The sequence below is a fragment of the Lithobates pipiens genome, unplaced genomic scaffold (assembly GCF_037356315.1).
Source record: "Lithobates pipiens isolate NorthernLeopardFrog02 unplaced genomic scaffold, aLitPip1_a1.2 Scaffold_22, whole genome shotgun sequence".
In the NCBI taxonomy this organism is placed as follows: Eukaryota; Metazoa; Chordata; class Amphibia; order Anura; family Ranidae; genus Lithobates; species Lithobates pipiens.
Genome location: NW_027507784.1, coordinates 130,408,662 through 130,434,464, shown reverse-complemented (window position 1 = coordinate 130,434,464; position 25,803 = coordinate 130,408,662). Strand labels below are relative to the sequence as shown.

Genomic DNA, 25,803 nt, shown 5'->3' with positions numbered 1-25,803 from the left:
ATTCAAAGAAGTTTTACATCTCTCCCATGACACGTGGGTACATCACCTGGTGGCAAGTGGTTAAGTAAATCCTTTTTTGTTAGGCTAACTTATATTAGAGTTTTTACTTTAGGTAATTGTTCTCTCTCTGCACTTTCTTAAAGTTTACAGTGATGTGTATTTATGCATTCTTATTTTTAATTGCATTTATTATTTATTCATAGCTCACTAAAGTGAAAACACCGCCTTAGTAAGTATCCACTTGTAATACTGACAGAAGTCAGTTTTTCAGAAATAGATGTTTTTAAACCGTGTTTTGTGGTAATAATTGATATCCCTGTTTTACAGTAACCTTCTGAATCAATGCTTTATGGAAACTTGCAAGCTCGGAATACAAAAAGGGTCTGCCGGTCATTCTGAAGATTTACAGAAAAACAAACCTGTAGGAAATTTAAAGTAGTAGTCTGTCACTTGTACACTGTAGTTTTATGAATGCTTTATTTCTCTTATATTCACCAACCGACACAGCTCCTCTCTGTAACTACATGGGTTGTATAGCCTGCCATTAGGACAAACTAGGCAAAATTGTTACACAATACACAGAACTTTAATCCCGCCTTGGGGGGGCGGGCCCCGTGTTATCAACCCTCCTCCTGTTGCTAGCAGCTTCCGTTTTTTTTATTTTGCCTAGCAAGGAGAATGACCTAGGAAACCCTGCGGGCCTCTCGGTCCATATTTTTACTGCAGGTTTGCTTTTTTTTGCGCAAGATGAGAGATCCTGAGATCTTCTATCAACTGCCGGCTGGGTGACAGGCTGGTTAATGAAATCCTTGTGGTCTCCCCAGTCCGACCATCGAGCTTGAGCAGGCTGCAGCTACGGCTCGGCAGGCCACGACATACCTCATGCTCCAGAGGTGGTCGGTGAGCTTCAATACTCCGGGGTATACATATGACCGGGCTACTGATGTCTGGATCACAGTATACCGGGCCAGCAGCTACCCTGTAACTGCGCAGGCGTAGGTCTTTGATGGAATGTCTCCCAGCTCTTCAGGACTTGAAAGTACGGCTCTCCCTGCTTCGGTGGGGGGAGCAGCGGGGCATTCCCTGGGGTGTCGATTCGGGGACCACCTCACCTCCTTATCTTCTCTCCAAAGTCCCTATCACCCCTCCCTTCCCCCTCTGATGGAGATGTCTGCATGCGCCTGAAGGCGGTGTATGTGTGTGTGTGTGTGTGTGTGTGTCACTGTTTCTCACCTGTGGGGGCTCTGCGGTTGCTGTTCAGTCCTGGTCCGGGGGTCCCAAAAAAAGTTTTTGTGGAGGTTGTCTGTCTGTCAGCAGGCAGCTCGTTCTGGTGGCCATCTTGGATTTGGGAAAGCTATAGATTCCCCTGGGGAGCTTCAGCAGCCATTTTCCTTAGGATTCCTATTGATTACATTGGCAGCCATTTTGTGAAAGCCTGAATGCTTTCTTCACTGCTGGCCTCTTGTGACAGCATTAAATGTGCTTTCTCTTGTTACTTCCTGTATCCAGTGTGTGTGTGTGTGTGTGTGTGTGTGTGTGTGTGACACTGAATGGCTTTGTGCTGAACGCTGAAGCTGTTCTGCAGATCGTTGCACCGCTGTTAGAGCTGCTGCTGCTGACACAATTTTTTCTCCTCTCTGCATCTGGGAACCTCCTAGGGACTACAGGCACTATTTGTTGGCATTCATAGAACGCCCCAGGCTGGTGAGTCTAGTGCTAAGTACCCCCACCCACGTGGCGGCAGCAGTAGGTGGGACCTTTACTGTCCTAAGTCCCTTTGCAGGTGGCAGACAGGATAGGGTCAGCATGGCTTCAGAAACTGGTGTTTCTTCCCCCGAAATCCAGGCTATAGCAACCGGGTCACCTTCGGTTAGTGCGGTGCACATGGACACCCTGACAGCGTTCCTTGATTCCTGTGTTGCTAAGATATAGGTGGCAGGAAGGTGCGCGTAAGAGGCCCCTGCCCCCCCGTCCTCTGATGCAGACTCGGGCCCTGCTGCTCTGACCTATCAGACGTGGCTGACCAGGACCGTTCAGACAGTGAGGATGATTCCCCGTCCGGGTCCGGGGACAACAAGGTGCTTGTTGGAGCACTTATCACAGCTGTGTGTGATACCCCGAAGATTCAGGAAACAGCGGATTCCTCTGAATGAATGAAATACTTGTATAGCGCACAATGCGAACTGAATCGCCTCTAGGCTGATGTACCGGTCCCACAAGCCAGCACGATCACCTAAGGTGTTCCCGTATTTGACTTATTTTGACAAATTCATCTACAGGGAATGGTATCGCCCGCAACTGACTTTTTCGGTCCCCAAAAACTTGGCGGTATGTTACCCCTTTGAGGAAAGCCTTCTCAAAGAGTGGTCGGCTCCTCCGGTCGTGGACCCCCCAGTATCTAGGTTAAATGAAGTAACCACGATCCCGGTTGACGGGACTCTTGCATTCAAGGATCCGACGTTCCTTGTTTACGGTTGTGGGGTCAGCCATGTGACCTGTACTGGCTTCCGAACTGGTGTTGCAGACACTGAGTGGGAAAAACTTTTGCACTGCGAATTGGGAGAGCAGAATGCCTCCCCTGTCTGCGTGGAGGGAGCAGACCAACTAGTGCATGGCCTTAAGATTGTTTGTGACGCGGCCCTGGATACTCTTCCTCTGCTATTCAGGGCCTCAGTGTCAGCCGTGGTGCTGATGTGCCTTTGGCTGAAATGCTGGTCCGCTGACCAGGCATCCAAGAAAGCCCTGACTGATCGTCCCTTCCTTGGTGAACGGCTCTTTGGAGCCTCGTTGGATGAGATTATTAAAAATGCCACTGGTGATAAGAGTACACTACTCCCACAGGCCAGGAAGGATAAGGAGCGACGCCGCAGGCAAGGGCCCTCCTTTTCTGCTCACGGCAAAACGACCCCAGCCGACAGGATGCCCACAAACGGTCAGAAGCATCCCTGGGACTGCAAGCCTAACAAGCCTGTGAACAAAAGTGCTACCGCATGAAGGTTTGCCCCCACCCGTGTCTCGGGTGGGGGGTCGTCTTCGGGAGTTTGCAGCCCGTTGAACCTCCTGGTTATCAGACCAATGGGTGTGCGATCTGATTTCCGCAGGTGACAAGATAGTTTCTCTCTTGGCCACCAAACAGATTCTTCCCCTCCAGCGTACCCACGTGCCCGGTTCACTGGGAGACCCTGCTAGGGGCAGTAAGGGACTTGCTGAGTCAGGGGTTGATTGTACCAGTTCCGGACTTGGAACGCTTCCAGGGGTTCTACTCAAATCTGTTTGTGGTTCCCAAGAAGGAAGGGGTACATCCGATCTTGGACTTAAAAGCCCTCGATCACTTTGTAACAGTGCAGAGGTTGAGAATGGAATTAGTTCGCTCAGTAGTCGATGCATTCCATCAAGGGGACTCCCTGTCGTCTTTGGACATCCAGGATGCATACCTGCACATACCCATATGCCTTCGGCATCAAAGATTTCTGCGTTTGTCAGTCGGGGAAGCCCATTACCAGTTTGTGGCTCTTCCCTTTGGCCTGGCATCAGCCCCCCCGAGTCTTTACCAAAGTACTGGCTCCAGTATTGGCATTGCTACGACAACACGGGATCACGATCGTGGGTTGCCTACACGATCCCCTCCTGAGAGCTTCTTCCGCTTCAGAATTAGAGGAGGATGTGGCGATCACCATGCAGAATATCAGGGAGATTCCTCTGTTGACCCTTTCACAGAAGGTGGTCTTCCTAGTGGCCATCACATCGGCCAGGAGGGTTTTGAAAACTGGCGGCCTTGTCCTGCAATTCGCCTTATCTGGTCATCCACAGGGATAAGGTGGTGTTGCGTCTGCAACTGTCCTTTCAACCAAAGGTGGTCTCGGCGTTTCATATAAATGAGGACATTGTATTGCCATTGTTGTGTTCTAAGCCGAAGCACCCCAAAGAGGTGGCCCTTCACGCTCTTGATGTGGTTGGGGCTCTGAAGGTGTACTTGTCTGTCACAGCTTCCTTTCGTAAGTCCAGACTCACTGTTTTTCGGTGGCTGGTCCTAAGAAGGGCATGGTGGTCTCGTTGGCCACCATTTCCAAGTGGATCAGACAGATTGTAGTCCAAGTCTGCACCTTGAAGGGGCAGGTGCCCCCCTTTCCAGTCACGGCCCACTCTACCAGAGCAATCGGAACATCGTGGGCCTTCCGACACCAAGCATCTGTCGATCAGGTGTGTAAGGCGGCGACCTGGTCATCTGTCCATACATTTACCAAGTTCTACAAGGTAGACTTCAGTGCATCGGCTGATGCTGGTTTTGGCCGCAAAGTTTTGCAGGTGGCCGTGTAATTTTGAATTGATTTTTTTCCCTGGCTTTTCGATAAAAACACAGTACTGTTTCGTTATTACATTGCTACATTACTTCCACAATGTTGCTGTCTGGGGGGATCGCTCCTGTTGAGGATGCCTGGTTTCTTGGTGGCGTTTTCACACACTGCTGTTTTTTTTTTTTTTGTGGGTTTAGTTTCACTAGTTCCCACTTGACATGGTGGATGAAGTTTTTAATGCTTTTTTCCCACCCCTCGTTTGGCACTGCTTGGGGACGTCCCATGTAGTTACAGAGAGGCGCTGTGTCGGTTGGTGAATATAAGAGAAAATAGGATTTTTGTACTTGCCGTAAAATCCTTTTCTCTGTAATTCACTGACCGACACAGCACCCACCCCTCCTTTTTCTACGTTATACTGGTTGTTGACTTACTGAAGCTGCTAGCAGCAGGAGGAGGGTTGATAGCACGGGGCCCGCCGCGGTGGGATCAAAGTTCTGTTTATTGTGTAACAATTTTGCCTAGTTTCTCCTAATGGCAGGCTATACAACCCATGTAGTTACAGAGAGGTGCTGTGTCGGTCGGTGAATTACAGAGAAAAATATTTGACGGTGAGTACAAAAATCCTATTTTTTGCTAATTTGCATTTTTTTTTTTTTGTGTTTAGAATTGTGCAAGCACTTGTCTTCTTAGTACACCTAAGGATCTGCAGAAAGAAATCGGAGGTTTGTGAACTTGCATCTTCTTGCTTTGCTTTGTACATAGCCTTTTTAACAGAAGCTTCCATGTTGCTTCAATCACATGTTCAATATATTTCAAATGGACATTTTTTCATATCTTTATATACAAATATCTACCCCTGTTTGGGTGCTGTCTTAAAATCGTTGTAAACCCTCGCATATACCCAGTAAAGTAAATGGCCTCAGATGATACACAGAGATGAAACAAATCCTCCTTTGTAAGTTTTACTTATTTATATGCCTTTTTCTCTATTTTACATCCCTTACAAATCCTTCATCTGTCAGGAGCACAGAGGAGGGGGTGGGGAACTGCAGTATGAGCTGTTTGGAGGAAAGGGACACGGCACAGAAATGAAGGAACTATGCAGAGCTGTGTTGTGAACAGGCAAGCAGTGTGCTCTGCTTCCTCCCCATCACCATTTTATCTCTGTTGGCAAAGACACACTCAGAGCTTCTGAGAAAGACAAGTAAACACTACAGATATGCGAGGCGTGTCCAGAATATAATGAGAACGAAGTTTCTACACTTGAGGGGCTCTGTGAAGAAAAAAGCTGGCCAAGGTCACTTGGGGTGGGGTACCAGGTATACAGTAGAACACTGATCAGTTGCATACCAGCCGTCAGAGTCGAAGACCTTTTTTTCTCTGATATTCACCGACCAACACAGCTCCTCTCTGTAACAAAATGAGTTGTTAGCCCTATCACTGGAGATTACAAGACAAAGTTGTAATACAACCCTTCAGAACTTTTAGTTCTGCCCAGGGGGTGGTCCCTAGGCTACAATCCCCACAGTCTGCCCTAGCAGCCTTAGTTTTATTTTGCCTAGTGAAGGAGATACACCTAGGAAACCTGCGAGCCCATAGATCCGTGCTTTATTATGCAGAAGCTTGGCTTTTTGCGCAAGATGAATGATCCTGTGATCTTCTATCAACAGCCGGCTGGGTGACATGCTGGTTCACTTATCCTTGTAGTCTCCCCAGTCCGGCCATCGAGCATGTGCAGGTCGCAGCTACGGCTCGGCAGGCCACGACATACCTCAGCTCCAGAGGTGGTCGGTGAGTTTTTATGCTCCGGGGCATACATATGACCGGGCTACTGATGTCTGCATCACAGTATGCCGGGCCAGTAGACTTCCCTGTACTGATCAGGAGTTGGCTACAGTGGAATGTCTCGCAGCTCTTCAGGACCGGTAAGTACAACCCCCCCCCCCCCCCCCTGTCTCGGCAGGGTTGAGTAACTGGGCATTCCCTGGGAGGTCGATTCGGGACCCCCTCACCCCCCTCTCTTTTCTCCCCTGTCCCTAACTCCCCTCTTTCCCCCCCCCTCACGGGGGGGGGGGGGGGCTGTACATGTACTGAGCAGTGTAGTGTGCCCTGGGCTCTCACCTGGGTTCTGGCTGTGCTGGGATGCCTGGGCCCTGTGTGCTTTAATCCCGAAGGGTGCCTGTGAGGTTTGCCCCTGTGTTGGTGCAGCGATTTGTCTGCCACATGTTTTTCTTTCTGCCTCTCATGGCGCTGGCTGACAGCATGCTTCTGGGCTTCAGGTGGCCATTTTCCGGGTGATTCCCTATTCAGAACACTGGCGGCCATTTTCTTGAAGCTGGACCACGTTTTCTGTGCTCTAACAGCAGCTCCTATGCCCTCAGATTCCTTTTTTGTGATCACAGAGCGCTGGGAGGCATTCTGTGTAATCTGGACACATGTTTCAGATCACTCAGTGATCGTTCACCAATCGTGCTGATGGACTGCCACAGACACAGCTTTAGTCCCTCTGCATCTGGGAGTGCTAGGGATCTACTGGCACTGCTGTAAAACAGCGCAGAACTCCTCAGGGCAGTGAGTGCGGCTGGGTTAGAACCCCTCAGTCAGTGGCAGCAAGGAGGGTGGGACTGTCACTGTCCTAAGTCCCCTTCGGGTGGCAGACAGAGTAGGGTCAGCATGGCTTCAGAAACTGGTATTTCTTCCCCTAAAATCCAGGCTATAGCAACCGGGTCACCTGCGGTTAGCACTGTGTGCATGGACACCCTGACGGCGGTCCTTGACTCCTATGTGGCTAAGATAGAGGAGGCACGTGGCAGGAAAGGTGCACGTAAGAGGCCCCTGCCCCCCGTCCTCTGGGGAGCGCTCTGATGCAGACTCGGGCCCTGCTGCGGCTGGTGACCCCTGCTCTGACCTATCAGACGTGGCTGACCAGGAGCGTTCAGGCAGTGAGGATGATTCCCCGTCTGGGTCTGTGCACGACAAAGCGCTTGTTGGAGCACTTCTCACAGCTGTGCGTGATACCCTGAAGATTCAGGAGCCAGCAGTTCCATCTGCTGATGTACCGGTCCCTTTTGGGTTCCGCAAGCCAGCACGTTCACCTACGGTATTCCCGTATATGACTTATTTTGACAAGTTCATTTACAAGGAATGGGATCACCCTCAACTGACCTTTTTGGTCCCCAAATTCATGGCGGTGCGTTACCCCTTTGAGGAAAGCCTTCTCAAAAAATGGTCGGCTCCTCCGGTCGTGTACCCTCCAGTATCCAGGTTAAATAAAGTAACCACGATCCCGGTTGAGAGGACTCCTGCATTCAAGGATCCGGTGGACAGGAAGGCTGAGTCGGTAGCTCGTTCCTTGTTTACGGTTGTGGGGTCAGCCGTGCGACCTGTACTGGCATCCGCACTGGTGTCGCAGACACGGACTGGGTGGACAAAACGTTTGCACTGCGAATTGGGAGAGCAACAGGCCTCCCCTGTTTGCGTGAAACTAGCAGACCAACTGGTGCAAGGCCTTAAGTACATCCGTGACGCGGCCCTGGATACTCTCCCTCTGTTATCCAGGGCTTCAGTGTCAGCTGTGATGCTGAGGCGCCTGATTTGGCTAAAATGCTGGTCTGCTGACCAGGCATCCAAAAATGGATGACGTTAAAAATTTTACTGGTGGTAAGAGTACACTACTCCCACAAGCCAGGAAAGCTAAGGAGCCACGGCGTATGCAAGGGCCCGCTTTTTCTGCTCACAAGCGCCTTTTTTTTTCCCCGCCTGGAGCTTCAACGAAATGTCCCCAGCCCAACAGGATGCCCACGGACGGTCAAAAACATCCTTGGAACCGCAAGCCTGCAAATAAAAGTGCTACCACATGAAGGTTTGCCCCCACCCATGTCTCGGGTGGGGGGTCGCCTTTGGCAGTTTGCAGCCCGGTGGTCCTCCCGGTTATCTGACCAATGGGTCTGCGATCTGATTTCCACAGGCTACAAGATAGTTTCTCTTGGCCACCAAACAGATTCTTCCCCTCCGGCATACCCGTGTCCCCGGTTCGCTGGGAGGCCCTGTTTGGGGCTGTAAGGGATTTGCTGAATCGCGGGGTTATTGTACCAGTTCCGGAATCTGAACACTTCCAGGGATTCTTCTCAAATCTGTTTGTGGTTCCCAAGAAGGAAGGGGTACGTCTGATCTTGGACTTGAAAGCCCTCAATCACTTTGTAAAAGTGCAGAGGTTCAGAATGGAATCAGTTCGCTCAGTACTCAGTAGTGTTGCTGAGACAACGTGGAATCGCGATCGTGGGCTACCTAGACAATCTCCTGAGAGCATCTTCCGCCTCAGAATTGGAGGAGGATGTGGCGATCACCATGCAGACCCTGCAAGAATTTGGGTGGCTGTTGAACCTAAAGAAGTCAGTGATTGTACCGACCCAGCGTCTGGAGTACTTAGGTTTGCTGTTGGACTCCAGGGAAGCAAGAGTTTTTCTCCCTTCAAATTGCAGACTCTCAGATCCGCGGTCAAACTACTGATGAACCGCAAGTGGTCGTCGCTCCAGTTTTGTATGCGAGTACTGGGACTCATGTTAGCCTCCTTCAAGGCAGTACCCTACGCCCAGTTCCACACCAGATTGCTGCAGAAGGAGATCTTGTTAAAATGGGACAAATCTCAGTTGTCCCTAGATCGACAGATCCAGGTGAGCCAGCCAGTCAGGGACTCTCTGATCTGGTGGTTGAGGTCCCCGGTGATTCAATCTGGAAAATCGCTCCTCCCTCTTAAATGGACGGTGATCACTACGGACACCAGTCTATCCGGCTGGGGTGGAGTGATGGGGGTTCAGTCGGCTCAGGGCCTCTGGTCGAAAGAATCCAATCTGCTCGAATTGAGAGCGACCAGGCTGTGTCTCCACACATGGTCAGTGAGTCTTCAAGGGCGTCCGATCAGGATACAGTCAGACAACGCCACGGCTGTGGCATACCTAAATCACCAAGGGGGAACAAGAAGCTCAGCCCCTGCTCGGGAGGTCACTCACATACTTCGGTGGGCAGAGCGACACTTACCGGCCCTGTCGGCCATTTACATCCCGGGGGTGGAGAACTGGCAGGCGGACTATCTGAGTCGACAGATGCTGGACCCAGGAGAATGGCCATTGCATCCAGAGACATTCAAGCTGCTCTGCCTGAAGTGGAGAACACCAGATGTGAATCTACTGGCCTCCCGTCTCAATCGGAAGGTGCCAAGATTCGTGTCTAGGACCAGAGATCCGTGGGCAGACGAGCTGGTGGCTCCGTGGGATCAGTACCAGCTGATCTATGCCTTTCATCCACTAAAGCTGTTGCCACGCCTGCTGCGCAGAGTGGAAGCCGAGGGAATCCCAGTAATCCTGGTTGCCCCAGATTGGCCTCAGTGGCCCTGGTACGCAGACCTGGTGCGTCTGGTGTCAGACGCTCCCTGGCGACTGCCGTTGTGAGAGGACCTCCTATCTCAAGGTCCAATATTTCACCCTGCTTTTCCATCGCTGGATTTAACCTTTGGCTGTTGAAATCCAGGTGTTGAAGAACCGGGGTCTGTCGGACTCTGTGATTCCAACTATGTTGAGGGTGCGGAAATCTTCCAGGAAGATATACCATCGTACTTGGAAAGCTATATCTCCATGTGTGAGGAGAAAGGGTGGCATCCACGCTCTTTCTCTATATCCAGGATCCTGCTGTTTCTTCAGCAAGGTGTAGACCAGAAGTTGGCGTTGAGCACCATCAAGGGGCAAATTTCAGCTCTGGCTGTCTTTTTCCAGCAACCCTTGGCGCCTCACTCATTAGTGAGTACCTTTGTTCAGGGGGTGCAGCATGTAGTCCCTCCGGTGCGTCCTCCGTGGGATTTGAACCTGGTGTTGTTGGCGCTTCAGAAGCCGCCTTTTGAGAATATCCGGGAGATTCCTTGTTGACCCTTTCACAGAAAGTGGTCTTTCTAGTGGCCATCACATTGGCCAGGAGTGTTTTGGAATTGGCTGCCTTGTCATGCAAGTCGCCTTATCTGGTCATCCACAGGGATAAGGTGGTGTTGCGTCCGCAACCGTCCTTTCTACCAAAGGTGGTTTAGGCTTTTCATATCAATGAAGACATTGTATTACTATCGTTGTGTCCTAAACCGAAGCACCCCAAGGAGGTGGCCCTTCACACTCTCGATGTGGTTAGGGCTCTGAAGGTGTACTTGTCTGCCACAACCCCCTTTCGGAAGTTAGACTCACGGTTTGTTTCGGTGGCTGGTCCTAAGAAAGGCATGGCGGTCTCGTCGGCCACCATTTCCAGGTGGATCAGACAGATTGTAGTACAAGCCTACGTATTGAAGGGGCAGGTGCCCCCCTTTCCAGTCACGGCCCACTCTACAAGAGCAATCGGAACGTCTTGGGCCTTCCGACACCCTCTGTCGCTCAGGTGTGTAAGGTGGCGACCTGGTCGTCTGTCCATACGTTTACTAAGTTTTACAAGGTAGACGTCAGTGCATCGGCGGCTGCCTGTTTTGGCTGCAAAGTTTTGCAGGTGGCCGTGTAGTTGCAATTGAGTTTTTCCCTGGTTTTTCGATAAAAATGCAGTACTGTTTGTTAATGCACTGTTGCATTACTTCCGCAATGTTGCGGTCTTGGGGATCACTCCTGTTGAGGATGCCCAGTTTTATGGTGGAGTTTTTCCACACACTGCTGTTTTTTTTGTGGGTTTAGTTTCACTAGTTCCCACTTGCCATGGTGGATGAAGTTTTTATACTGTTTTTTTTCCCACCCCTCATTTGGCACTGTTTGGGGATGTCCCATTTAGTTACAGAGAGGAGCTGTGTCGGTCGGTGAATATTAGAGAAAATAGGATTTTTGTACTCACCGTAAAATCCTTTTCTCTGTAATTCACCGACCGACACAGCACCCACCCCTCCTTTGTTCTACGTTATACTGTTTGTTGACGTACTGAAGCTGCTGGGAGCAGTGAAGGAGGGTTGATGGCACAGGGTCCTCCCCCCTGGGGTGGGATTAAAAGTTCTGTGTATTGTGTAAAAATTTTGCCTAGTTCTCCTAATGTCAGGCTATACAACCCATTTAGTTAGAGAGGAGCTGTGTCGGTCGGTGAATTACAGAGAAAAGGATTTTTATGCCAATTAACCTTTTTCAAACCAATTGGAGCCTCAGGCTCTAATCACGTGGCTTTAAAAAAAAAAAAAACATATACAAAGGGTCTGGCGCTCCTAATGGACCTGCCCCTCCTGGTAAGACCCCTTTCACATGGAGCGGATTCTGTCAAGCAGAGCCACCTGCTCAGATCTGTCTGCTGATCCTTGCTTAGCAAGCAGATGACAGACAGGTCTGCTCTGCTGATGCAGAACAGACAGACACAGCCCGATGTTCTCTGAGTCTGTCGAATGGAAACGGGCTGCCTGTCCATTTCTACCGGATAGCATCTGATCTGCTATATGGATGGGGAATGGGATCCCCATCCGTCTGTTTTTATCAGATCAGATGCAGGCGGTTGTAAGCAGACACCTGTCCATTTACATCAGCATCTCGATAGAGAACAATGGGTGGTCCGATTGGGCCCTCCTGAAAAGCAGACAAGCAGATCCAATCGGTCTGTTTATGTGAAAGGGCCCTAACGCCTTGTTTACACAGGGCATACACGGCTACTGTTATAGGGATGCACAGGTGTTCTGTGCAGGCAGTCCCATTGATGTCTTTTGCGATGTAGCATCTGTACAAACAGATTTATGGCTCCAAATTTAACATCCATGCAAGTCTGCATGTATGTCCCTGAGCTCACACTGTCTGCGTTTGGGGTCGTGTACCCACACAGATGTCAGATTGGGAACAGAAGCTATGCTTGTGCTGCTATAGCATCCAAATTGATATGAATGGAACTGCCTGTACGGGGATGCACGGAACAACATAAACATTTTGCTCAAATATCACGTTGCCTTAAAAATCAGTAGCACCTTTTTATTCTGCTGGTTATGTGCTTTCAGAAAATATATGGTTTGGGGGGTCTTTAACCCCTGAAAGCTGCCAGGGAAAAATAAAGCAATTGAAAAATTGCAAGCCTGGCCAGCTAAGTTTAATTGCGAAGCACAGGGTCTGGCAGTGAAAAAGTTAAATAGTACCTTTCTTCAAATTGCACTTAAAACTCTCAAGCAGAATATTCTATCAGCATGGAAAAACAAGCCTTTTCCCTGGAGTTACCCATGCTTATGTCCAGTTAGGTAAGACCTTCCTTGTTGTCGTGGATTGCCACTCCAATGCCAACAGAGGGGAAAGCTATCCTTCCTTACAATTAGTTTCTTATAACGGACGCTAGTCTGTCAGGCTGGTTTCCCTATTCTTGATGGTTCAGGGAATATAATCGGGAAAGAAAACAAACTCCTTATCTTTTTGGACCTCAGAGCAGTCAGGTTTTCCTGCCAACATTGACAGCCCCCCCCCCTACAGGAGACACCCAGATTAGGTGCAGGTGCAGTCAGACAATGTCACTACAGTGGCATCTAGCAAACATCAAGAGAGTTTGGTAAGTCTGACTGCCTTTAAAAAAAAGAAAGTCCAATTCACTTTTGGACAGAAAATCACTGTCCAGCAGTCTCTGTGGTCCTTACCCCAGGAATGGACAGCTGGCAGTTGAATTATCCCAGCTGCCACCGTTTGGAACAGAGGGAATGATCGCTTAATCTAGATGTTTTGGATCTGATATGTCGAAATTGAGGGACTCTGGATATTGACATCCTGGTCTCCAATTACAACAAACTACCTTTTGTTTGTATCCAGAACCAGGGATCCTTTATAGTTCGAGCCTTTGGTGCTATATATGTATATGACGAGGGCTGCGCTAACTTTATTTTCTATGTTATTGCCGTACTTCTGAAGATAAAATCCGTAGAGTGTAAACCATGTGTTTCAAATACATTATTATCACTACCAAATAAACCACCACTTTTACAAAGTATAAACCCCCCAAAAAGAAGAAAATATGTGATGGTACCACTGCAGTATGTGTCTGTTAACCAAACCACCATCCCCTGCACTGGTATCAACAAATATAATTTATCTTAATCAAACCACAAATAGCTAAAGTGCTCAAGTTCCCAAAATTATATACTGTATGCTCCACCAAGTCTATAGGAGTATCCTGAACCTTAGGCACCAAGCCTCAGTTGCCCCACTGTGCAAGGCTGACACCTGCTTTCCTGTTCATACTTTCTTAATGCTTTACCAGATGGCCGCCCATTCTTCTGCGGTTTCAGCTTCTTCTTGTAGCAGCACTCTAAGCTTAGGTCTTTTTACCCCATTGTGTTTTCTTCATCGTACATCATAGGACACCGAGCCTCAACTAATTACTTGGTGGGTTATGGGCCTACCTTCAGGTTTTGACACTGGTATAACCAATACAGGAAGTTGACTCCCCTATATAACTCCTCCTCTTGCTAGGAGCACTCAGTTTTTTCGCCAGTGTCTAAGGTGTTGGTCACGAGGGAAGATATGCTCTGAGGAGCTCCAGGAGGGATCCATGCTGAATTTAAAAAAACGTCCACAATCGGATCCAGCCACACCACTGCAGCCAGAGGATGGTACGCGGGCCTCACGTTGAAGAATGAGGTGTTGCCTGTAATGCTTCTCTTTGAGAGCTGGACCATAGGAACCAGGACTCTTTTTGGTCCTGTTACATTACCAAGGGTTTTTCTGAGGGATGTTATACAAGGCCCAAAGGAGCGGAACCCCTTTTAAAAGGGCCCCAGTCTTTGAAGGTTTAAATTGCACTAGCTGCTGCAATGGGTGAAAATTGGAACTGTCTGATAAATCAGCAGTATCCTGCAGCGAGGACAAGGTAAAGGAAGAAGCTAATGCTTTTACTTTATATACACCCTGTATGGCTTAAGATGTCTCCCTTAGAAGGAGTAATTTTAACTTATGCATTTCTCCAGCTGCTCTGTCTCCTATATCTTTGTGGTCCCAGAAGGGGGGGTTTCTGTTTAAAGACTGCTGACAAAACCCTCACATCCTCCTCCAAACCCCCCCCCCCCCCCCCCCCCAGAGATTACATACCGTGAGCCTTGTCTTTTCAAACCTGGATTCAGGCATAAATCCGGCAGTAGTGGCAGCGGCATCCCCTCCTCCCTCTTGGATCTGCTATTAAAGGCCCGCATGTCGTTCGTGCGCGCACTAGGCATAGGCTAAAGAGGAGAGCGGCAGTTCCTGAGGACGCTGGGGGGCGTGTCTATAGGTCACGTGGTGCTGTGTACAAGGTGTAGGCTCTACACAGTATAAGAACGCTGAGGACGCCAATCAGGTCCACCTGAGGGTTTTTTCTACACAGACATTCTCAGTCTCAAGTCTCTTAGCAGCTGAGTCAGTCACACCAGGAGACAACAGAGCGCTGGGCAGGTGAGGGTGTATACTAGGGCATTTCCAGTACAGGAAAACTCTATTCCTATTTAGCAGTTTAAACTGATATGGTGACATTATTTTGCTATATGTATTATTAAGCAAATTGTATTGTGTGTCTCTGCTTTTGTGCCTTGCACCATGTCTTCCAGACCTACCGTAAAGTTACCCAAGGCACCCCCAGGTCCTGGGAATCCCAGTCATGCTTCCATGCTTTCATCCTCTTCTGAAAGATCTGACATGGCAAGCCAGGGTGAGTCATTGGAAGCTAGCGGTGGGGTAACTGCTTCACACACTTCAGCCCCTGTATACGTGACTGAAGAAACACTTTCCTCTGCCCTGCAGGTCTTGGAAGATTAGCGACTTTAGTTGCATCCTCCATTCTAGTGGATAGGAAACGTCCTAGATCCCCCCTCCCCCACCTTGGACTCTTTACAGTCAGTGGAGGGTCTAAAGGAACTATGGGGACAAAGTGAGGTATTACCCTCAGATGATCGGGAAGAAAAGCAAGCCGTTTATTCCTCTGAGGAGGAAACAATACTTGAAGTCTCAACTTAACAAATGGAAGTACAGAGCCTTACTGAGATGGTCTGCTCTGTCTTTATGCTACCCCTAACTGAGTTAGCTGAAGGTCCGGTCTCCTCCTTGGGTTCTTTGAAACCTTTACAGCCGCTGCATGCATTTCCCATGCACCCATTACTAGAAAAGCTTATTTTTTCCGAATGTGATCATCCGGATTAGCATTTTTCCCCTCCAAAAAGATTTGCAGGTCTCTATCTTATGGAGGAGAAATTTACAAAAAGATGGAAAGTTACAGCAATGGATGCTGCGATTTCCAATGTGAATAAAAGTTTAACTTGTCCAGTGGACAATGCGTATATGCTTAAAGATCCACCAGATAAAAAGTTGGAAGGCCTATTAAGATCCTCTTTTTCCCTAGCAGGGACCGTAACTCTGTCTGTAATTGCAGCCATAGGCATCTGTCAGTCCTTAAAGGACCAGTTCACAGATGCCCCAAGGAGCTCCCTGCACAACAAGCTCAGAAGTTGGCTGAACTACCTAAAGCATTGTTTTGCCATAGATGCTATAAAGGATTCTATTCACCAGGCATCTCGCTTGGTGCTTGTACTTGTACACATGCGAAGGACCCTTTGGTTAACTGGTTGGGCAGCGGAAACTCCTTGTAAAAACCTTTTAACTAGTTTCCCTTTTAATGGAGAACGACTATTTGGCGATAGTTTGGATAAATATATTCAAACTATTTCCAGCGGAAAGAGTACTCTTTTGCCAGTCAAAAGAAAATATAAACGTCCTTCATTTAAACAGACTTTTTCCCCCCACGCCAGGGGCATCCACCTCTAGGCAGGGGCGACGGCCTTTGCCGTCAGACTCTACAGGAATATCACAGGGTCAAGCCAAGGCACAAAGGAGGACCTGGGGCTGCAAGTCTGAAAAACAAAAGACCAAAGCCCCGTTATGAAGCGGCACCTCCCCTCGCCAAGGTGAGGGGAAGACTTCTGAAGTACTCAGAACTCTGGCAAGGGGAAATTCAGAACAGGTGGACTCTCTCCACTGTATCCCTAGGATACAGGCTAGAATTTCGAGAGTGTCCACCATCCCGTTTTCTCAGATGAAACGTTCCCAGGGATCCAGGCAAATGACCAGTTCCTTTTTGCAAGCATTAGACCGATTAACGGCTCAAGGGGTGATCATACAGATTCCCAAAAGAGAGCAAGGTTTGTGGTTTTACTCAAACCTATTTACGGTACCAAAACCAAATGGAGATACCAGATCAATTCTAGAGTTAGGCAATCAAAATCAGTTCCTGAGGATCCGCTCCTTGCGCATGGAGTCAATCAAGTCAGTCGTTTCCATCAAGCAGGGTGGAGAACTTCTGGCATCCATCGACATCAGAGATGCAGATCTGCATGTCCCTATATTTCCTCCTCACCAGAGGTTTCTGCGGTTCAAAGTAGAACAGAAGCATTTTGTTTGTAGCCTTGCGCTTCGGGCTTGCTACAGCACCTCGGGTATTCACAAAGGTTCTAGCCCCACCTCTAGCCAGGTTAAGAGGACAGGGCATAACTGTCTTAGCTTACTTAGACGATGTATTATTAATATACCAGTCAGTGGCTCGCTTAAAACAAGGTGTAGCTATTACAAGTAGTTACCTGGAAAGTTTGTCCTCCTTAAAGCCATTGAAAAGGCTAGAGTATCTGGGTCTAATCATAGATACAGCCAGGAAGAGGGTGTTCTTGCCTCCCGCAAAGATCAGCTCCATACAGGAGCTAGTGAGAAGGATCAGTTATAAGAAAATTACTTCAATTCGCTTTGCATGAGGTTGTTAAGGAATATGGTAGCTTCATTCGAAGCAGTTCTCTATGCCCAATTCCATTTGAGGCTGTTTCAGAACAGTATCCTGTTCCTGCTTGGAATAAAACTATTCAAGTTTTGGACGTGCCAATACGGCTATCCCCAAGAATGTCCCAAAGCCTCAGTTGGTGGTTACTATCCCGGATCTTACCCAAGGGGAAATCCTTCAGACCGATTATCTGGAAAGTAGTAAGGACAGATGCCAGCCTCTCAGGCTGGGGAGCAGTACTAGAGAAGATGACTGTCCAAGGACGATGGTCAAGAACCGAAAAAACCTTGCCCATCAACAGCCCAGAGATTCGGGCAGTGTATCTGGCTCTAAAGACCTGGACTTCCAGGTTAAGGAATTGTCCTGTTAGGATCCAATCCGATAATGCCACGGCTATGGCATGTATCAATCACCAAGGGGGCACCAGAAGTCTCTCAGCTCAAAGAGAGGTGAACCAGATTCTAACTTGGGCAGAAGAGAATGTACCATGCCTCTCGGCAGTCTTCATTCTGGGAGTAGAGAATTGGCAGGTGGGCTATCTAAGTCGCCAGCGGTTATTCCTGGGGGAATGGTCTCTTCACCCCGAAGTGTTTCAAGCTGTTTGCCAAAGATGGGGGACTTCGGACATAACTTCTAGCGTCCAGATTCAACACAAAACTGGTCAACTTTGTGTCCAGGACAAGGGACCCACTAGCATACGGAACAGATACGTTGGTGACCAAGTGGGATCAGTTCTCACTGATCTATGCATTTCGCCAAATTCAGTTGCTGCCACGACTTCTTTGCAGGATCAAGCTGGAAAGAAAGTCGGTAATGGGTAGCACCAGCATGGCCCAGAAGGTCATGGTACACAGAGATCTTAAAGTTGACAGTGGAGGGTCCATGTCTCCTCCCACTAAGACCAGACCTGCTATCTCAGGGGCCGATATTCCATCCTACTTTACGAACGCTAAATTTACCGGCTTCGCTGTTGAGACCCAGATTTTGAAGAAACGTTGGCTTTCCAGGTCGGTTATCTCTACTTTCATTAACCACTTCAATACAGGGCAGTTAAACACCTTCCTGCCCAGACCAATTTTGAGCTTTCAGCGCTGTCGCACTTTGAATGACAATTGCGCGGTCATGCTACACTGTACCCAAATGAAATTTTTATCATTTTTTTCCCACAAATGGAGCTTTCTTTTGGTGGTATTTGATCACCTCTACGGTTTTAATTTTTTGCGCTACAAATAAAAAATTTTGAAAAAAAAGTTTTTTTGGTTTCAGTTTCAAAACTTTGTAAATAAGTACGTTTTCTCCTTCACTGATGGGCACTGATGGGGCTACACTGATGGGCACCAATGTGGCACCAATGAAGTGGCACTGATAGGCGGCACTGATAGGCGGCACTGATGGGCGGCACTGATGGGCGACACGGACGGACACTGATAGATGGCACAAATTGGCACTGATAGCTGGCACGGATTGGCATGGATGGGCGGCACAGATGGGCATGGATAGGCGGCACAGATGGGCATGGATAGGAGGCACAGATGGGCATGGATAGGTGGCACTGATCCGCGGCACAGGTGGGCACTGATCCGCGGCACAGGTGGGCACTGATCCGCGGCACAGGTGGGCACTGATAGGCGGCACAGGTGGGCACTGATAGGCGGCACAGGTGTTATACTATAGTAATGGATGCCAATCAGTGCCAAACAATAATGCATGCCAATCAGTGATGCCCATTGTGGGCACTGATTGGCATCCATTATGGGCACTGATTGGCACCCATTGTGCTGACTGGCATCCCTGGTGGTCTAGGCACGATTACCTTTTCCCTGGTGGTCTGGTGGCGTCCCTGGTGGTCCAGTGTGGGCATCCTCGGGGGGGCTGTGCTGATAATCGATCAGCACAGACCCCCCTGTCAGAGGAGCAGCCGATCGGCTCTCCTCTACTCGCGTCTGACAGACGCGAGTGAGGGAAAGCCGATCGCCAGCTCTTCCCATTTACACTGTGATCAGCCGTGATTGGACACGGCTGATCACGTGGTAAAGAGTCTCCGTCGGAGACTCTTTACCGAGATCGTAGTTGCCGGGTGTCAGACTGACACCCCGCAACAACGATCACCGCGATGCGCGCCCCCGGGGGCGCGCAGCGGCTCATAATCCTGATCACGTCATATGACGTCCGGTCAGGATTATGCAACCACTTTGCAGCCGTCAATTGCCTATAGGGCGGGTCGGCAAGTGGTTAATGCTAGGAAGTCAGCTTCTAGAGCTATATATGATAGAGTCTGGAAAGCTTATGTTTCCTGGTGTGAATCCAAGGGTTGGCACCCTCTGAGATATATCATGTGCAGAATTCTTGCCTTTCTACAGTTGGGCATAGAGATGAAGTTGGCCCTAAGTTCTATAAAGGGCCAAGTCTCAGCCTTATCAATTTTATTTCAAAGACCGATTTCTACGCATTCTTTAGTCTGGGGTTTCATGCAAGGAGTACTGCAGATTAATCCGCCAGTTAAATCACCCTTAAGCCCTTGGGACTTAAATTTGGTTTTGTCCGTGTTACAAAAACAGCCATTTGAACCTTTTACAGCATATTCCTTTAGTCCTTTTGACAATAAAGCTGGTATTTTTGGTTTCTATATCCTCAGCAAGGAGGGTGTCAGAATTGGCTGCTCTTTCTTATAAAGAGCCATATTTCGTTATTCATGAAGACAGAGTGGTGTTGCGCCCTCGTCCAGGCTTTTTGCCATAAGTGGTTTCAGACTTTCATCTGAATGAAGATATTGTCCGGCCTTCTTTTTTCCCAAGACCATGTTCCAGGGAAGAAAAATCACTACATTGTCTTGATGTAGTGAGCAGTGAAGATCTATTTGAAGAAAACTGCTCAGATTCGTAAGACTGATGTCTTATTTATTCTGCCATAGGGTCCTAAAAAAGGACAGGCAGCTTCGGAATCCACTGTCGCTAAGTCTATTCGGCAAGTTATAATTCAAACTTATGATTTAAAGGGAAAGATTCCCCCTCTTCAAGTTGAGGTGCACTCTACCAGAGCAGTTGGTGCTTCTTGGGCAGTGCATCACCAGGCCTCCATGTCTTAAATCTGCCAGGCCGCGACTTGGTCTTCAGTACATACATTTGCAAAATTTTATCAAGTGGATTTAAGATGGAATGAGGATATCGCCTTCAGGAGTAGTGTGCTGCAGGCAGCAGTATAGGTCCTCAGGTCTGGGGGTTGCCCTATGGGTTGTCTCCCTTGCCCTCAAGTAGCATTTCTATGGGTTATATAGGGGAGTCCACTTCCTGTATTGGTTATACCAGTGTCAACACCTGAAGGTATGCCCATAACCCACCAAGTAATTACTTGAGGCTCTGTGTCCTATGATGTATGATGAAGAAAAGGATTTTTACAGGTAAGCTATTTTAAAAATCCCATTTTAGGCATGTTGGCACAGTTCCATTTACCCACCCTTATATTTATTGCCTGTGTCCTATACTGTACGATTATGATACATTTTGACTTAACTGTATATTCTATATCTTAGAGTACAGTACAGGACATAGGCCATCCTCCCTAAATGCCCCTTGTTTACTCTGCATTGTTTACTGCAAAGCTGAGGACTCATAAGTAGGATAGGTGTGACAGACTCCTGACACCCTGACTGGGTATTCCCGCCAGAGAGCCGCCTCCTTGCTGCTGGAACACAGGAACAAGGGAATATAGCTGGGAATTGCACCCAAGAACTAGATGACACAGGAACTACCTTTTTTGAAAATTCACACAGAATTTATACCACGCAAAATTAGATTAGAACTTGACCACAATATTCTAAGCAATGCCCACCCCAGACAGCCCAGCGCCTACATAGGTGTGGAACAGAGATGAGTATACTATCAGACGTTTAGGGGTGATCCCAAGGTAGCGGCGGTAGTCCCGTGATACCATTCGATAGCTCCAGGCCCCAGAATGATACAGTCCCAAAAGTGATGTCCTCCAAGTTTAGGGGCCAGAGCAAAAGCTAGTTAAAGGTACCCAGTAGTAGGCTCTACTGTAGCCAGGTGAGAGTTCCACAGCCATGGCTACTAAACCTCAGTAACAGGGTGTGGTGCAAACACAAGGGAACCGTCCTTCAAAATTGCAAAATATAACAAATAAGTGGATGTGGACAGAAAAGGACCTTGCAGCCAGTATCCATGATGGCATTTTTGGGGGAAAAGTTTCTTGTAACCCTTGGGGGGGGGGGGGGGGGCTGGGGGGGGGGGGAGTCTCCTTAGTCCTAGGTCTGTAGTCGGTGAGAAGGAGGCTGGCCCTTCCAGGAGCCCAAAGTATGGTGGTTGGCAGTGTATATTCATCCGAAAGTTGGAGCCTGTAAACCATGATTTATGAATAAGTTGCCAGTGTCCTGTACAGTACTCCAAGATATGGAATTTACAGGCAAGCCAAAATTCCTCCTTATCTTCTAAATCGTCACATGTCCTTAGTTGATGTTGGTCTATTCATGAACAACAACTGACACCCGTTTTACCACCGTTTATCCTCATATTATGTGACGCAGCATCATAGACAAAATTGTTTAAAGTGTTTCCTTATGTATATTTTCCCCCCCTTCTTTCTTTTTCTGCAATAAATATTATTTGTAAATACATTGTGATAGCCAAACATTTCAGTGCTGTGAAATGCTGAATCCTTTAAACTATTCTTTATTTTATTGTAGAAGATTCTCCGCCTAAGAGATTTTCACCCGAACCAAATAGGTATTATGTCCATGTGGGAAACCTAGCCCTTTTAGTGACAGAGGTAATATTTATATCTGTAAAAATATGTATAACAATATTATCTTCACTACAGTATTTGTATTTTTAGACCTTTGGTTATACGCTGCTGCCTCAGGTGAAAGGACACTGGCAATAGCTTGTCTGATAACTGACCCCAGTGTACCCATATAACCCCACCCAGTCCGTGAGGTCCTGTTTTTTACTTGTGTCCTTTAAATTGGTTACACACAGATTGAAATTAATCTGGCTTAGGAGGGACGGGAAGAATTTTAATCTGTTAGTCCTCCCTGTTCGACGGAAGCTAATCTAACGATTGTTAAATGGGTTTTGGACTAATGAACCTGCTGGAAAATTTTCTTTTGATATTTCTGCAACTGTCAGTTTTTCTTGGACAAGTAACAACCTGAAAAGCTTCAAGTTTGTTCTCAAACCAATCTTTGACCCAGACTGTCTTATCTGGAGCAATGTTAGATTTTCTGGGACAACTAACAGCTTTAACACAGCTACCATTGTTCAGAACATAAAAGCTCCCAGCTCCTTCTCCACCACCACAAGCTCTGCCAGAGTTGAAATGTGAAAATCCTTCTCTAATGGATGCACATTGACAGGAATAAAGAGGACCCAGAAACAGTGCAAGAGAGAAGGCTTTTTGAGATTTCTCAACCCCCAGTCTTCATACACCTTATGTTATAGCTTCACGCACTGTTTGTCAATGTAGATATGCTTGCTTCTGCCATGTGCAAAAGCCTTGACCCACTCGAAAACAAAAGATATTCTCCATTCATAAACAAATTAAATGAACAATTTATGATGATTTAACCCTGAAAAGATTTTCACCGCTCCTGAAATCATTGCCAACCTCTTTCTAGAGCAAAAGGATTTTATTAAAAAGTGGTCTGCCCCTGTACACCCGGCCTTCTCAGTTTTCATCTTACTGTAGCTATAGAAGATATTAATTTAAAGATTCTGCCAACACACACTCTTTAACCACTCAGGCCAACTCAGCAGCTGGCTATTGCTGCTATTCCTGTTTGCCAGACCGCAGTTAAAGTGATTGCAAACTTGTAAAACCACCCATACAGTTTAAAATATTAAAGAAACGCAAAATATTTGTATATAGATATTCAAAAACATTATGAATACCCTTCCCTTTTCATACATGATCACATTCTCTTTTTTATGCGATAAAGGGGGAAAAAAAATCGGCCTAACATTTCGGCCCCAAAAAAAAATCGGCATCGTATATTGGCCATCGGCCGTTGCGATTTCTAAATATCGTCATCAACCAGAGAAAAACCCATATCGGTCGACCTCTAACAAAGAGAACAGGATACTATTACATTTGATCCTCGTTTAACCCCTATTGGGTTAAGCCTGTCTGACTCACAGCCATAGGTCTGGGAGTCCATCACTACTGGTAAGAGTACCCCACTTTTTTTTATTTTATGAAGCCATCTACCAAAATGTTGGACTTGCCTTAAGAACACACTCAGAAGTCACGCACAGATTCAAATTGAATATTTTTACCTATCTATAGGAACTTTCTATATATACAGATATAGACTCTATAGGTTATTTAATATTTCTGTTCAATACATTTGATTTATTACTTTTGCACTTAATAATTTTTTTTTTGTTACTGCTTCCGTTGATATTAACATTCGATGGTTTAGATGTATATTTCTCTCAGAAATTGCATTTTCTGTTTGGAACAATTCAGATTTAGCAATATATGAACGGTCTGCTTCTCTTCATACTTTCAGGGTGAATACGAATTTGTGTGCACTATGACCATTCATATATTGCACATCTCAGTGTTGGTTCAATTGATGCACTTATGTTGATTTGGAGCCTTTGTGCTTAGTCACTTCGTATACGTTTTGTGTTGATGTTTTTTTTGCGACTGGGGAGTCGCGTTTCACTATATACACTTATATATTTTCTATATACAGACATAGTATGTTTTCTCATTATTGGGACCTTTTGATTTAGGTACACCCATGTTACTGATACAAGTATGTTTCCCATCTATATTGTTTTTATTCACATATTATTATAGATTGTTATATCACCATCTTTGGTACTATTTGCACCAAGATTCATGTTTTTGTGAACACCACTAGCGCCTCTCATTTTCTCCCCATTTTGTTATGCAATTAGTCTGATTGTTGGGTTACTGCTCATTTTTTAGGGTAAGCGCGGTGTTATCACCATATGTGTATGTGTGTGTGTGTGTGTGTGTGTGTGTGTGTGATATATATATATATATATATATATATATATATATATATATATATATATATATATATATATATATATATATATATATATATATATATATATATATATAGAGAGAGAGAGAGAGAGAGAGAGAGAGAGAGAGAGAGAGAGAGAGATATATATATATATATATATATATATATAGAGATATATAGAGAGAGATATATATATATATATATATATATATAGAGATATATATATATAGAGATATATATATATATATATATATAATTTATTATACCGTATTTTTCAATCCATAAGACGCACCTGACCCTAAGACGCACCTTGGTTTTAGAGGTTGAAAACAAGAATAAAAAAATTATTCTGACCCAAATGGTGTACTAAAATATTTTCCAGTGCCCATGAAATGCAGAGTGACCATTACCGTAGAAAATGCAGAGTGACCATTGCCTTACCTGATGTTATCCCAGCGGCCTGCCTAATCCTCCTGTCCTCAGTCCATCCTCCTCCTCCCCGGATATTGTTCCTGAGAGCCGACTCCTGCCCTCGTCTCTTCCTCTGGCCACTCCTGTGAGTCACCGGCCCTGCGTTTCTCTGCCTCTATGGTGCCAGGCTCCCTGAGAGACAGCTGGCACTTCTCCCTCAGGCCACTATGCACTAGGTGGTTGGGCATAGCTGGGTATTACTGGGTATGGCAGCGTATTGGCTGAGTATGGCAGAGTATTGGCAAGGTATGGAGGGATGGCTGCTGCTGCCATCCGATCTCTCCCCTCCACTGTACAGATCTTTACACAGAGGGGAAGGTTTGTTTAAGTGATCGATCCGTCATTTGATGGAGCGATCACATTGTAAACAGCCGATGGGTGCACCAAGATGGCCACCGCTCCGGAGCTAGGCCGAAGCCGCCGCCTTTCCCAAGACCGCTCCAGATCGCAGCTGGGGGCGGTGCTTAATGTATATTCGCACCATAAGACACGGACATTTTCCCCCATACAACACACACATTGGGGCAAACAAGTATTTAGTCAGCCACCAATTGTGCAAGTTCTCCCACTTAAAAAGATGAGGCCTGTAATTGTAATCATAGGTATACCCTAAACTGAGACAAAATGTGGAAACAAATCCAGACAATCACATTCGAAAGAATTTATTAGCAAATTATGGTGGAAAATAAGTATTTTGTCAATATTAAAAGTTGGCCCATTCCTCAATGCAGATCTCCTCTAGAGCAGCTTTGGTTGCAACTCGGCATTCTCTCTACTCCAAACACAACAAGTTGTGTTTCTACCAAACTGTTCTACTTTGGTTTCATCTGACCATATGACAATCTCCCAATCCCCTTCTGGATCATCCAAATGCTCGCTAGCAAACCTCAGACGGGCCCGGACATGTACTGGCCTAAGTAGGGGGACAGGTCTGGTACTGCAGGATCTGAGTCCCTGGTGGCATAGTGTGTTACTGATGGTAGCCTTTGTTACGTTGATCCCAGCTCTCTGCAGGTCATTTACTAGGTCCCCCTGTGTGGTTCTGGGATTTTTGCTCACCGTTCTTGTGATCATTTTGACCCCACGGGGTGAAATCTTGCGTGGAGCCCCAGATCGAGGAAGCTTATCAGTGGTCTTGTATGTCTTCCATTTTCTAATTATTGCTCCCACAGTTGATTTATTCACGCCAAGCTTCTTGCCTATTGCAGATTGTCTTCACAGCTTGGTGCAGGTCTAAAATTTTGTTTCTGGTGTCTGACAGCTATTTGGTCTTCACCATAG

General features: G+C 47.0%; 1 protein-coding gene across 2 annotated transcripts in view; it reads left to right on the top strand.

Annotated features, from left to right (window-relative positions):
• Positions 1 to 25,803, top strand: part of RBM44 (RNA binding motif protein 44) — a 444,878-nt gene that overhangs the window by 172,072 nt on the left and 247,003 nt on the right. For both annotated transcript variants that reach the window (XM_077448311.1, XM_077448312.1), the window contains exons 9-12: positions 204 to 229; positions 328 to 421; positions 4,960 to 5,017; positions 21,736 to 21,818. In XM_077448311.1, the coding sequence (XP_077304437.1) occupies positions 204 to 229; positions 328 to 421; positions 4,960 to 5,017; positions 21,736 to 21,818 (261 nt within the window). The remainder of the gene's footprint in view (positions 1 to 203; positions 230 to 327; positions 422 to 4,959; positions 5,018 to 21,735; positions 21,819 to 25,803) is intronic.